We start from the raw sequence: 15,044 nt of genomic DNA on the forward strand, positions 1-15,044 counted from the left end.
TCAGATATTGATGGGTTATATTAATGATTAGAGATGAGCAAATTTACAGTAAATTCGATTCGTCACGAACTTCTCGGCTCAGCAGTTGATGGCTTATCCTGCATAAATTAGTTCAGCTTTCAGGTGCTCCCGTGGGCTGGAAAAGGTGGATACAGTCCTAGGAGACTCTTTCCTAGGACTGTATCCACCTTTTCCAGCCCACCGGAGCACCTGAAAGCTGAACTAATTTATGCAGGATAAGTCATCAACTGCCGAGCCGAGAAGCTTGTGACGAATCGAATTTACTGTAAGTTCGCTCATCTCTATTAATGATACATGATTATTCTCAAACTCCTGGAAAGCTTCTTTAAAGGGTATCAGTCTGCAAGTGCATTGTATTAAAGACCTATTTGTACACTTATCCCCGGTCCACATGATAGGAGATAAGTGTCTAATCACCTTTTTTTGCTCCTCACATTCTAAGACAAATAACCTTATTTTTCCACTGACAAAGTTGTATTAGGGCTTCTTTTTTTTGTGGGGCAATGTGTACTTTTAATTGGCACACTTTATTTTATCATATAATGTATTACCGTACATAGCAAAATATATATATATATATATATATATATATATGTAAGGCAAAATTGAAAAAGAATTGGAATTGCACAATTTGGAGAGGCAATAATTTTTCAGGGTTCACAATACAGTAAATCTGACAGGCGATCTTTAACCTCTTAAGGACTCAAAACAATCTTAGTTTTTGCACTTTCATTTTTTCCTACTCATTTTCTAAAAATCATAACGTGTTCAATCTTGCACCTACAGACCCATATAAGGGCTTAATTTTTTTTGAGTCAGTCACCAATTGTACTTTGTAATAACATTAGTTATTTTATAACATAATCTGCGGTGAAACTAAAATTATTTGTGGGGTGAAATGAAAAAAAAAACGCCATTTTGCTACTTTTTAGGGCTTCCATTTCTACGCAGTACACTTTTCGGTAAAAATGACACATTATCTTTATTGTGTAGGTCCATACGGTTACAGGGATACCCAATTTTTATAGGTTTTATTTATTTTACTACATACATACAAAAGTATGTGTAAAATTGTCATTTTCTGACCTCTAACTTTTTAATTTTTACGTCTATGGGGCTATATAAGGGCTTATTTTTTTGCGCTGAGGTCTGTAGTTTTTATTTTTGTTTTGATGGGACTTTTTGATCGCTTTTTATGGTATATGAAGTGACCAAAAATTCACAATTTTCAACTCTGGTATGTTTTTTTACGTGTACGCCACCGACTGTGCGGGTTAGCTAACCTTAAATTTTAATAGTTCGGACATTTACGCAGGCGGCAGTACCACATATGATTTATTTTTTTTATTACATTATTTTATTTTAAAAATAAGAAAAGGTGATTCAAACTTTTATTGGGGGGGGGGGGAGAGGGCTTATTCACATTTATTGTCTTATTATTTTTTTTACCACTTTTTATTTTTTTTTAGCCCCCTTAGGAGGCTATACCATGCAATCTTTTGATTGCATGCACTGTTCAATGCTATGCCATAGCATAGCATTGATCAGTGTTACCGGCGCTCTGCTGCTCTAGCAGGCATGGAGTAGTAGATCTCCGATCGGACGACGAGGAGGCAGGTGAGGACCCTCCCATCGTCCAGTAAGCTGATCGGGACATCGTGAGTCTGTCGCGATAGTCCCGATCAGTTCCTCTGAGCTGCCGGGATAGTTTTACTTTCAGTTTAAGAGGCTAATGCTGGGCATCGGCCCAATCGGCGGTGCCCGGCATTAGCCGTGGGTCCTGGCTGCCCCTAGCAACCTGGACCCACGGGGTTTAACCCGTTCTCCGCTTTTTTTCTGGGACATGATGTGACCAATAATCTTTTTGTGCTTTTACCGCGCAGCATCAGGAACATCATAATTTAATAATTCGGGCAATAACGCATGCGGCGATACCAAATATGTTTTTTATTTATTTTTTTACAGTGTTTAATTTGAACCATGAGAAAAGGGGGGGGGGGGTGAACTGAACTTATTAGGGGAAGGATTATTTTTATTTTAAGCAATCGTCAATCCACCAAGGACCAGGAAGGACGGGTAAGTCCCCATTCTTCCTCGGCAACCCATCTGCAGCCTGCGATTACATTGAGGAGCTGCAGATGGGTCCCCTAGACCCCAGGGATAACTGGCATTTAATGTTTAAATGCCGTGATCACTATTGATAACTGCATTTAACCATTTCAGTGACTGAATTCAGAGCCAGCTCCAATGTCTATCATTACTGGCAGATGTTAGCTGCTGATAGCAGGGGGGATCTGCCGGTTATGATGATGATCTGCCGGTCATATTCCCCTCACCCGACCCATGACATAGGGGTATGTCATAGGTTGGGAAGGGGTTAAAGGGGTACCTAGGTGGAAAACTTTTTATTTTATTTTTTTTAGCAACTGGTGCCAAAAAGTTAAACAGATTTGTAAATGACTTCTATTAAGAAATCTTTATCCTTCCAGTACTTCTTAGCGGCTGTATATTACAGAGAAAGTTCTTTTGTTTTCGGATTTCTTTTTTTTTTCTGTCCACAGTGCTCTCTGCTGACACCTCTGTCCATGTCAGGAATGGACAGGAAAAAGACATTTTTTTTCTGTAGTATACAGCCGCTAATAAGTATTGGAAGGATAAAGATTTTTTAATAGAAGTCATTTACAAATCTGTTTAACATTCTGGCACCAGTTGATTAAAATAAAAAATGTTTTCCACCAGAGTACCCCTTTAATGTTACCCCTTTTCATATAATTTTTATATATATCATTTATATATATATATATATATATATATATATATATATATAGTATTTACAAGAAACTATAAGTATTATTAAAACATACAGCAGAATAAAGGTCATCACAACATCACCTATATAAATCTATAAAAAGCTATAGTTCGCCTCACCATCCCTAAAAGTTGTACCTAGAGTTTGTTTCCTGGCTACTGAGCTCTAAAGGATTAATTGAAGTTTTCCTCTCGCCTAGCTTTGTTCTTGAGCCACTTTTGCCAAAGAAGATGCAATATCGTTCTCAAGATAAATTGGACAGAGATGATCTCGATAAGGACAAAAAAGAGAAAAAGAAAGAGAAGAGGAATAGCAAGCACCAGGAGATATCTGATAAAGAGTTTAAAGCGACTGATATTGCACCACAGCAGTCTGACGCCGTAATCCTCTCTGAAACCGTAAGTGGTGTCACCGAGCCCCGCAGGGAAGCAATCTTAGTACTACATATAGTAACTGATATGGATTGTGGGAGAGATTAAAACTTTACCACACTTCTCTAAACACACATCTTAGACAACCTTTGAATAGGGGATAAAATTTCTGATCGCGGGGTCCCGCTGCTGGGTCCCCCTACGATCTTGGTGCAGCTCCTGACATTCTGTGCCGTCACACCCCCTCTCATTGACATGAATGGAGGGGGCATGGCATGATCCTGCATTTGACCTGAATGTTTGTAAGCTATTAGTGTAAAGGTCAATAAAAAAAAACAAATAAAAAAAACACACACACACATATATATATATATATATATATATATATATATATATATATATATATATACATATATATATGTGTGTGTGTGTTTTATAATTTATTATTTTATTTTAAAGAGCTATTCTGTGACGGGTGCTGACAAGCACCCGTCACAGAATAGCTCTTTAAAGTAAAAATTTTTATAAAACACACACACATATATATATATATATATATATATATATATATATATATATATATATATATATAAAAAATCCCAAAATAAGCAGCACATCAAGGTAATAGAAGATATGTAGGTAGGGTGCACGCATGCTGGAGCCGCGGTCCACTGGTTCCTTAATAATAGTCGTAGTAATATGCAGCACACCAAAATCCAGTGCAAGGTGCTTTTATTATTCCATGAAGTACAAAGCGACGTTTCGCCGGCCTCACGCCTTGAGAATGCTGGCGTGAGGCCGGCGAAACGTCGCTTTGTACTTCATGGAATAATAAAAGCACCTTGCACTGGATTTTGGTGTGCTGCATATTACTGCGACTATATATATATATATATATATATATATATATATATATATGTGTGTGTTTTATTTTTTTGTTATTGACCTTTACACTTTAATAGCTTACAAACGTACAGGTCAAGTGCAGGAAATTTATTGAAGGCGCAGCACAATTTACTCTGGGCACTTAGCAGTAGCAATGCCAAGGGTGCTGCAGGTTTTTTTGGATGTGTTTTTTTTTTTGTTTGTTTGTTTATTTTTTATTTTTATTTTTTCAAATTGCATGACCAGAACTTTAGGTAGGTTTTAACTTTTGAGTGCTCAACACTTCTGAGATTTCCTTTTAGTTCTACTCAATTGCAAGGATGAAGCATTAATAGACATACACTAGACACGGATACTAGCGTCCTTCTAACTATAATTGGTTCCTTTTCTCTTTTAGATAAGCCCCCTAAGACCCCAGAGGCCGAGGAGTCAAGTTCTCAGTGCGGTTGTTGGTGACAGGAGATTCTCTGTTTCACCAAGTCAGAATTCTGCCCAGCAGCCTCCACCGGTCACTCCTAGAAATAGGTTAACATTCAGCCCTCCTATAGGTAAGGTATTAAATCTGTCTATTGTGTATCATAAACCAATGCTAATTCACAAGTTTGATTGTTTCTGCTTTATTTCCAGATATATATATATATATATATATATATATATATATATATATATATATTTTTTTTTTTTTTTTTTCTCATTTTCAATTTATTACTGCAAAAAAATTCATTTGTTATTATTCTTTGTCCCTGTTTTTAGAGATCTCTGTGCAGTTTATTGACACTATAGAGTTTGATTCTATTGATATGAGACAGATTTATTGCAGACATTTTTGCAATTATGGGTCTTTCAAAAAACCACTAACAGGCGACTTTAAATCTACTATATCAGAACTAGGAACCATGCCTCCTAGCTATAGACCAAGGGGGACATTACAAGTTGTCCTAATGTAACACACATCCTCCCTATCAGATCTGCACCGCAAATCTGCAGCTAACCCATCAACACTGAACATTATTGAAAGGGAAAAAACAGCAGTACCAGACAACCCATAGGCCGTGTTTTGTGTGGATTGGACACCAGCTATCCAATGGAGGCTCCTGGCAGCAGTAATCATCTCTGAGCGACACATCCAGAGATACAGACAGATTCATTATAGTGTACATTTATCAAATTGTAACCACGTTGTAAGTACATAGAGGCTTAGCTTGAAGTCAATGGGGTCTGCAGCAGAATTTCTGCAGAAAAATCTGCCACACAAAGCCTGCCCTGATTCACACTGGCAGCAGGAAACATGCTGCTATCTCGCAATAAAATCTCCTGTGTACCTTCACATGTGTATTTTGCTGCATATTTTCTGCTTCTGATTTTTCTACCTATTGGGGCTCATTTACTAAGAGTGTTGGGTTTTTACTAGTGGGAAAAGTTGTTTCAGACTTGCAGGATTCCTCTCTATTTACTATTGGGAAAAGTCGGGAACATTTTCTGACCAGCTTTTTCTAGGTGGATATTTCCAGCAATTTACACACAGGATTTTCGGTGACTTCAATAGTAAATCGGTCGTGTTGTGAAACCACACCCCTTTTTTTTTGTCCAGCCACGCCCCGTTGTGACAGACCACGCCCCTTTTCAGCTTTTCACAGTGCAATGTCAGGTTTGTTGGATTTTCCAGGCACACACTGGCGCAGACTGGGGCAGACATGTCTCAGACACTCTGCGCCAAAATAACCAGACAAAAACTGGTCGGTTTCAGCTTAGTAAATGAGGCCCATTGTCCTTAGTGGGATGAAAAATCAGCAATAGAAGTGGATCCGACTGGAAGGGGAAATATGTAGGAACATGTTAAACTTACCCTTTCCAGCTGGATCCACTTCTGCCTTGGCAAAAAAAAAATCAGAAAATCTGCAGGGTATCTGCAACATGTGTTCCTGCCTTATGTGTAACGGAGAAGACCTGCTCCATTAGTCCCTTCCTGTTGGAACAACTTGTAGCACCGGTGATTTCTTCCTTTTGGGGGGGGGGGGGGGTCCTATTATCATTTACTATCTTACTTGGATAAAATGTTCTCAAGTTACTCAGAAAAATTAGAATAATGAAATTAAAAATATCCCTGATTACATGTAAGATGACATACACTGTGATAGCGTACCTGTACAAAAGGAGGGAACATCTATGAGGCTGGGGGGGGGGGGGGGGTCAAGGGTCGAAAAACTGGAAAAAAATGTTTTCTTTTTTCACCGAAACAGTTGCTCACAGCTCAGGAAAAGAGCGCAATACTAGAGATTCACCTAACAATGCAATTGTGTTAACCAGAATGATCATTTTTAGCCAACTAAGAGAAGTGACATGATAGTTAACAGGGGTAATTCCAAGGGGTACAAACACCCTGTGTTTCTTAGGGTAACATACCTTAGGGCATGTTCACTCATCAGGAAAATTCCAGGCAAATTGTATATTTGGTCATAATCGTGGGGGGGGGGGGGAAAGTAAAAAATGCATGCGGGAAAAAAAATTATAATAAGAATACATCAGGAAATTTTCCAATTTGTGAACATAGCCTTATGCCAATGTTCCCGGCCTCGTCCGGGCATGCTGGGAGTTGTAGTTTTGCAACAGCTGGAGGCAGGTGTCATCCCTTATGGACAGGTGTCCTGTATGGACAGGTGTCATCCCTTACAGCAGTGTCCCCATCGCAGTACTCGGGGCCAACCAACATTTCGGGTTTTATAGTTACTCTGTTGGAATAGAACAGGGAAAAATTTTAATCCTGGACTATTGGTAGTCTTAAGAACTGGGTTGGGGACCTCGGACTCAAAGGACCGCTGTTGAGCAGTAAAGCTGCACTAGTCTAAAGAGAGCTAGACCTGTTGAAGGGTTCCTCTGTAAGTTATAGGCTCACCTTTCAGGACTGTTAGCGTTTACATATAAAAAAGGTTGAGCTTTTTGCTGCACTTATCTCAGTTACAGCGTATCTTCGTCCTATTGTAATCCAGAGCTGTATTTATAATTTTTCAGACTTCAGAGCTGATATCTTCCAGAATCTTTTGATACCTTGCTGGTGTCTGTACAAACCTTGTTCTGGTGATTTCCATTTTGTTTGGGAAATGTAGTCTTCGAGTTACGAAATCTTTCTGATTATTTCCATTAACAGCCAGCAGAACCATGAATGCAGCTCTGAAGTAAATACATCTAAACATAACATTTGAAGCTGTAAAACTAACACACCCAGTGTTAAATCCTTAAAGGGGTATTCCACTGGCCAGTGTGGAATTAAATGTTCCAAAAACTGCTTTCGTGCTGCGGGGGTCGCCCACGCCCCCTTGTGACATCACGACCACGCCCCCTCAATGCAAGTCTATGGGAGGGGGGCATGACAGCCGCCACGCCCCCTCCCATAGACTTGCATTGAGGGGGTTCGGCCAACCCCCGCAGCACGAAAACAGCGTTCGGAACATTTAGTTCCACGCCGGCCAGTGGAGTACCCCTTTTAGTCTATCAATTCTTAGTCGGTGAAGCGGGGATATTATTAGGGGTTCTCCATATAGAAGAGTGAAGAGCAGATTACCCTTTCCCTTATGCTTGTATTGTTTTCATCTCCAGGCATGGAACAAAATGGCCTCAGTGCTGCTGATCCTATGGATATACCCCCACCACTACCAGTGAAAAGTAGCACAGGAGACTATGGTAATGTCATGGATTACCAAGACTTCATCCCACCTGCTACACCTCCACCCCCACCCCACAGGGTAAGTAGATCGCTTCTTTACAAGGGGATGATACTTGAAAGTATTTGCTTGCTTTCACAATTGTTACTTCTTGTAAGGTTATTGGTGCACCAAACATTCCTAAGTGATATACCATGAGGGCACATGGAAACAAAAAACCTTCTAATTCTGATCACAGTCATAGGGGGATATTTATCAAAGCTGTCTATGTCCCACATCAATATAGACCAAACTACAGAGGGTTATGCTGGTCTATTGTGCATCTACCGTATTTTTCGCCCTATAGGACGCACCGGCGTATAAGACGCACCCAATTTATAGGAGCAAAATATTTTTAAAAAATAAAGATTTTGAACCCAATAGTGGTCTTCAACCTGCGGACCTCCGGATGTTGCAAAACTACAACTACCAGCATGCCCGGACAGCCGTTGGCTGTCCGGGCATGCTGGGAGTTGTAGTTTTGCAACTTCTGGAGGTCCGCAGATTGAAGACCACTGCATAGGAGGTAATACTCACTTGTCCCCGCCGCTCCGGACCCGTCACTGCTGCCCTGGATGTCGCTCCATCGCTGTCGTCGTGTCCCCGTCGCTCCGGAAGGTCTCTGCTGCCGGCCGGGTATCCTCGCTCGTGATGACGAGGAAGGAGAGCGCCGGCCATACAGGGGATCCCTGAACGGAGAAGACACCAAGGAGGCAGGTAAGGTCCCTCCCAGTGTCCTGTAAGCACTAACCCGGCTATTCAGTCGGGCTGTTCGGGAACGACGCTGTGAAATCGCGGCGGTCCCGAACAGCCCGACTGAACAGCCGGGTTAGTGTCACTTTCCCTTCAGATGCGGCAGTCAGCTTTGATCGACGCGTCTGAAGGGTTAATTCAGGGCATCACCGCAATCGGTGATGTCCTGTATTAACCGCAGGTCCCAGCCGTTGATGGCCGCAGGGACCGCCGCGATAGGGGTGTATTCGCCGTATAAGACGCACCGACTTTTTCCCCCCAGTTTTGGGGAAGAAAAAGTGCGTCTTATACGGTGAAAAATACGGTAATTTATCAAAAGGCGCAAGGCTCATGATATATTCTGTGCACAGACTTCGGGATCTTTGCTTTAGACTATATTTAAACCTGCTCCAACATGGTCTGACATTTCGGCGTACTCTCAGCCGATGTGACTTGTCGCTGAAAAGTCGCTTTTGATAAATTCACCAATGCATTTCCCAGTGCATTTCCGTCAAAAATAGACTAGAATGCATCATGTTCTAAAAATCCTCTAGAGCAAAAATCACAAAAAAGTCGCACATATTTAGACTGCGACTTTCTGTGTGACAAATTTAGACAGGAAAACAGTCTAAATCCTTTGATAAATCTCCCCCATTATGTTGCACAGATTTCATGTTCTATAAGAGGAGGTTTCTCCTGTGCTCAGTATCGCCCCCTTGCTAGTCATTGTCCTTTCATGGGCCTGTCAATTGGAGTAGAAGGAGCAACATTAAAACAGTTGTGAGTTTTTACTGGAATGTCTTTACTATATCTGCAGTTACCTCTTAAATACTGCCCCCTATGGACAAGTTAAATGGGTACTCCACCCCTAGACATCTTATCCCCTATCCAGAGGATAGGGGATAAGATGTCTGATAGCGGGGGTCCTTCCACTGAGGACCCCCGCAATCTCTCCTGCAGGAGGCCAGACATCCGGAAATTCGCTGCGTGCCGGATGACTGACGATGCGTGGCGTAGGCTCGTGACATCAAGGTCACGCCCAGTTCCTGACGTCATGGCCATGCCCCCTCAATGCAAGTCAATGCAAGTTGATTGAAAATATTTTTCAATCAACTGGTGCCAGAAAGTTAAGCAGATTTGTAAATAACTTCTATTTATCTAAAAATCTTAATCCTTCCAGTACTTATCAGCTGCTGTATGCTCAAGAGGAAGTTCTTTTCATTTGGATTTACTTTCTGCCTGACCACAGTGCTCTCTGCTGACACCTTTGTCCATTTTACTCTGTCCAGAGTTGGAGCAAATCCCCATAGCAGACATATCCTGCTCCGGACAGTTCCTGACATGGAAAAAGGTGTCAGCAGAGAGCACTGTGGTCAGACAGAAAGGAAATTCAGAAAGAAAAGAACTTCCTGTGGAGCATACAGCAGTTGATAAGTACTAGAAGGATTAAGATTTTTTAATAGAAGTAATTTACAAATCTGTTTAACTTTCTGGCACCAGTTGGTTTAAAAGAAAATGTTTTCCATCGGAGCACCCCTTTAACACCCAAGATTCTGGAATGAGATGTCCAACAAGCTCATATAGGTGTAATGATCTGGTGCCCTTATACTTTTGGCCTTGTAGTGTATCCAACTTATATCTCCATATCATTGCTACCCCACCTGTGGCTTTCTAGCTGGGTCCTTTGTCTGTCACAGCATGCTGGAAGTTGTAGTTTTACTACAGCAAACACAGTTCTGCATCATATCTACCTATCACTTCTGTATCTGCCTAGTCTGTATTTGTCTATCACATGTCATCTTTACATCTTATTATGGCCTATTTTATAATACATATGTATAGATAGATATGACACATACATGCAGTATCTTCTTCCCGGATATCATTTCAGGATTCACTTAGGTTGTCTCTCCACTTTCTTGGATATAAAGCCAAACCAGAGGGCTGTCTGGATAGTGAGAGGACAGATTGCTGCTATGATGCAGATGTGTCTTATACATAAGGTTCTTGTCTCCCCTGAGGTGTGTGCGAGTCAGTGAATTTGCTTAGAATAGGGTCTAATGTGAACTGGCAGACTCCTCATATCTGAAAGGAAAGCAGCCTCGCAAGTAACAAGACACCAAATATGGATCCATTGGGATTTATGTATTAAAGGGGTTCTCTGGTGCTCAGACATCTTATCCCTATCCCCATCCGCTTGTGGGGACCCCGTGATCTCGCACGCCGCATCCCGTTAAAATCAGTCCCGGTTCGCTCCGCATCTGATTACTGTCGATCACGTGGCCGGAGCATTGTGACGTCACGCTCCGACCCCTCAATGCAAGCCTATGGGACGGGGCGTGACAGCTGTGACATCACACGGAGGGCGGAGCCTTGAAGTCACAATGCTCCGGCCCCGTGATCGACAGTAATCAGACCCGGAGCGAACACGCTCCGGGGGACTGATTTTAACGGGGTGCGGCGTGCGAGATCTCTGCGATTAGGCATCTTATCCCCTATCCAAAATATGTCTAAGCGCCGGAGTACCCCTTTAAGTCGTCACAGCAGATTCCCCCCCCCCATGCATTACACACTACTGGATTATGAAGCCATGATGGTCACTGCTAACCTGCATCATACACAGATATGCTGGATGTGCCTGGTACCCAAGAGACCGCCTCTATTGTCATCTAATCCTGTGGCCCTTATTGCTCCTTCAGTGTCAGTGTCCCTGTTTTTGCTGCAACAGATTTTGCTGCCTATTGGCTTTGCTGCAGGTTTGCAGAATTTGCTACAGGTTTTCTAATGGTAAGTTAATGCGAGAAAATCAGCCGCCGAAAACCTGTAGCCAAATACGGCCGTGTGAACATACCCTAAGGAGATGTGCACACTGAGGAATATCCGCCCAGAGGAATTTCAGGCAGACATTCCGTGTGCAGCAGGCGCCACCAATATCAAACTGCATTGGGACCACCCAGCCATGCGCCATTCCCATTGACAGAAGTGCAGTCTGGGTAATGCAGTCTTGGCGGTATTCCGTCAAAAGAATAAACGTGGAAATTCTTTTACCGTGTCCAGAATCTGAAATTACAGCAGACAAATTTTCTGCCGCAGAAATTCCACAGTGTGCACAGTGTTGCAGAATCCAATTAACAAAAACTGTCTTTTGCAAGTGGATTTCCACTCGGAATGAATGTGATCGGATATTCCTCATTGTGCACATACCCAAAGGGTACATCCACACCTGTATGTTTTGATGCAGATTTTGTTACTCATTAAAGTCTGAGTGGAAATGCTCAGTTAGAATGTATCCGAAGGGTCTGTTAACACTGGTGTATTTTGTTGCCTATTTTGCTGCAGATTTTCTGCTGCTTATTTTCTGCTGTAGGTCAATTAGAAAATAAGCAGCAGAAGACCTGCAGCAAAATACTCCTGTGTTTTTCATGTTTATTCTCTGCATTGATGTCAATAGTGAGGGATACATGTCCAGACAGTCCTAGCTCTCCAATGTATTTCGGTGGCATCCACTACAGACACAATCTCTGCCCAGAAATACAGCACTGCAGATGGGCCCTTAATGTCCTTTTATAGCCACCGAATATTAGATATACGGTACTTAGTGAAAAAAAATTATTAAAAAAAATAAGGTTTTCCCATAAACTGCACCGTGCCTGTCCACCTCCAGTGTAATACTGTATACATTTTAAGTGTCAGTTATTAAATTGTACCTACATATTATATCCCACTCTGTACATCATTTCACTCTGTATTTTATTTCTGCTTTTATTAGCGTTTAAATAGACAGTAACGAAGTGCTGAAAAAAATGCCATTAAAAAAAAAAGTGTAACCCCAGTGTAGTATAGATATTCTATTAGGATCCTGACCGCTCTCCTAATGTGACATTCCTTGGCAGTACAGGTGACGAGCCGTGTGAGGATTCTTTATTTGCAGTCACTTATTGACTTATATAAACTTTTATATAGATATTACGGTATATAGATTTTTGTATACAAAAAAATAATTTTATGTTGGAGGCTTTTTTTTTTTTTTTGTATTTTAGAGTTTAAGCTGCAGCATAATCCATACAGAGCTGCCAGTTGCAGATCCGGTTATCAGAGTTTTTATTGATGCTATAGAATAATTTATGTAGAATACATTGTACATTTATGGATATTTGCTAATAATATGGAACCTTATTTAAAGGGGTAGTCCAGTGGTGAAAAACTTATCCCTTATCCTAAGGATAGGGGATAAGTTTGAGATCACAGGGGTCCGACCGCTGGGCCCCCCTGCGATCTCTCTGTATGGGGGCCAGGCTCTCCGGGCAGACAGCGGGTGTCGACCCCGCACGCCACCTCAATACATCTCTATGGCAAAGCCGGAGATTGCCGAAGGCAGCGCTTCGGCTCTGCCATAGAGTTGTATTGAGGGGGCGTGTAGGCCGCCGCTTCTTGCGGAGGTCGACACGCCCCCTTCCCGCGGGCTGTCGGGGCTCCGTACAGGAGATCGCAGGGGGCCCCAGCGGTCGGACCCCCCGCGATCTGCAACTTATCCCCTATCCTTAGGATAGGGGATAAGTTGTTCACCACTGGACTACCTTTAAAGGAGATATCCAATCCTGAAAAACGTATACCCTATCCTAAGGACAAGGGAATAAGTTTCCGATCCCCAGAGGTCCGACCGCTGGGGCCCCCCGCGATCTCCCGTGCGGTGCCCCAGCTCGCTGGCCAGAGATCGCGTGTCGACCACCGCACGAAGAAGCCTCAATACAGCCTCCTCAATACAGCGCTATGGCAGAGCCGGAGATTGCCAAAGGCCACATTCCGGCTCTGCCATAGAGTTGTATTGAGGGGGCGTTTTAGCCGCCACTTCATGCAGTGGTCGACACGCTGCCGGGGGCCCTGACTTGTATTGAGGGGGCATTGTAGCCGCCACTTCATGCATTGGTCGACACGCTGCCGGGGCCCTTTACGGGAGATCGTGGGGGGTCCCAGCAGTTGGACTCCCCACAATCTGAAACTTAACCCCCATCCTTAGGATAGGGGATACGTTTTTCAAGACTGGAGATCTCCTTTAATCCAACATAGCAAGTAAAAACCACAATGAATATTTAATTGATTAATATCAGAATCGATCACTTTCATCTGGGCAAAATGTACCTTGCGTCCAAACTTTCGCCATACATATATATATGCTGTCGGATGCACATTCAGCTCTTTCTCCGAGCCCGCTCTATATATGTGAACATTCTGCATAGTGTTTGGAGTGAGGAGCTGCTGCCAGACTTCTCTGGTGGTGGCTTATCTTTCAGAGAACAAAAGGATCAGGCAATTGAAATCCAGCAGGTCTGATCCTTCTTTCGCCCAACATAATCTGTTGGGGGCAAGATGTGAGACCCCCCCCCCCCCCCCCATACACATTCAAAGGGTGTTTCCCAACCAGGTAGCCTCCACCTTTTGCAAAACTACAACTTCCAGCATGCCCGGACAGCCAACGGCTGTCCGGGCATGCTGGAAGTTATAGTTTTGCAACAGGTGGAGGTCCACAGTTTGGAGACCACTAGGATATGGCCATTTGAATAGGACTGATCCTCAATACAAAGAGGATGCCGCCATCTTATTCTAGTCTACCCATTAAAAAAAATGGAAGAAATAGGTGTCAGCCCAACCATTATCCAACCCATCTCTATCTATATAGCTGTTAAAAAAAAAATCAATTCTTGTAATATTAATATTGTTACATATTTTTGTTTCTTCAGCTGCCACCTCCTCTACCCAGCAAAACCCCACCGCCACCCCCTCCAAAGACCACCAGGAAGCAGACATCTGTGGATTCCGGGATCATGCAGTAAAGTGCCACCTTCACGTTGTACGGCACACTGTAATTATTGATGCAGGATTTTTACCTCATTTGGGCCACAATGTTTTCACTTTTTTTTTTTTTTTTTTTTTTCTTTTTGTGCAATTGTGATAGAGGAAAGTAATTTAGAGTAAGCAAGAAATCTGGAAAAAAAAAAAAAAGAAATAAAAAAAATATATATACAAAAATAAAACACCATTGAGCTACTGTGCTGTGGATACTAATTTAAGTAGTAGAATACTAAGGGAGCAGTTTACATACAAGCAAATAAAAAATATAAAAAAAAGCAAATAAAAACTATTCTAATTGTCTGAGACATTGCTAATGATGTCTGCGGTTCCTGTTTCATCATCTTGTACAGAAGTTTGTATATATGACGGTTATTATTATTCTTTTTTTTTATTTTTATTTTAGGTTGTTTTAATCTTGTTTTTATTGTAGTAGATTGTGTTTTCATTATCTACTCACACTCTTATGCATTTCCTTATCAGTGACGACTGCTGAGCGCCTATAGATAAGCTCGGCTGTGCCTGACCCGTGCCAATGGATAACTATATTCCTATGTAGATCCTTCTGTCACCTTAACCATAACCATGCTCCTCTCTGTATATGTATTATTCTACCATTCCATTTTATAATCGCCCTGTAGATTTTGTTATATATATAATTGACTAAAAAAAAAAAAAAAT

At 42.0% G+C, this 15,044-nt stretch overlaps 1 protein-coding gene across 1 annotated transcript in view; it reads left to right on the forward strand.

The window, feature by feature from the left end:
• DOCK1 (dedicator of cytokinesis 1) overlaps window positions 1-14,818 on the forward strand; it is a 439,672-nt gene extending 424,854 nt beyond the window's left edge. Inside the window, exons 49-52 of the mRNA XM_056528878.1 lie at window positions 3,030-3,228; window positions 4,484-4,634; window positions 7,681-7,826; window positions 14,255-14,818. Of these exons, the coding sequence (XP_056384853.1) occupies window positions 3,030-3,228; window positions 4,484-4,634; window positions 7,681-7,826; window positions 14,255-14,347 (589 nt within the window). The 3' untranslated portion in view covers window positions 14,348-14,818. The remainder of the gene's footprint in view (window positions 1-3,029; window positions 3,229-4,483; window positions 4,635-7,680; window positions 7,827-14,254) is intronic.
• The last annotated feature ends 226 nt before the right edge of the window (window positions 14,819-15,044 follow it).

Source organism: Hyla sarda, chromosome 7, assembly GCF_029499605.1.
Source record: "Hyla sarda isolate aHylSar1 chromosome 7, aHylSar1.hap1, whole genome shotgun sequence".
Lineage (NCBI taxonomy): Eukaryota > Metazoa > Chordata > Amphibia > Anura > Hylidae > Hyla > Hyla sarda.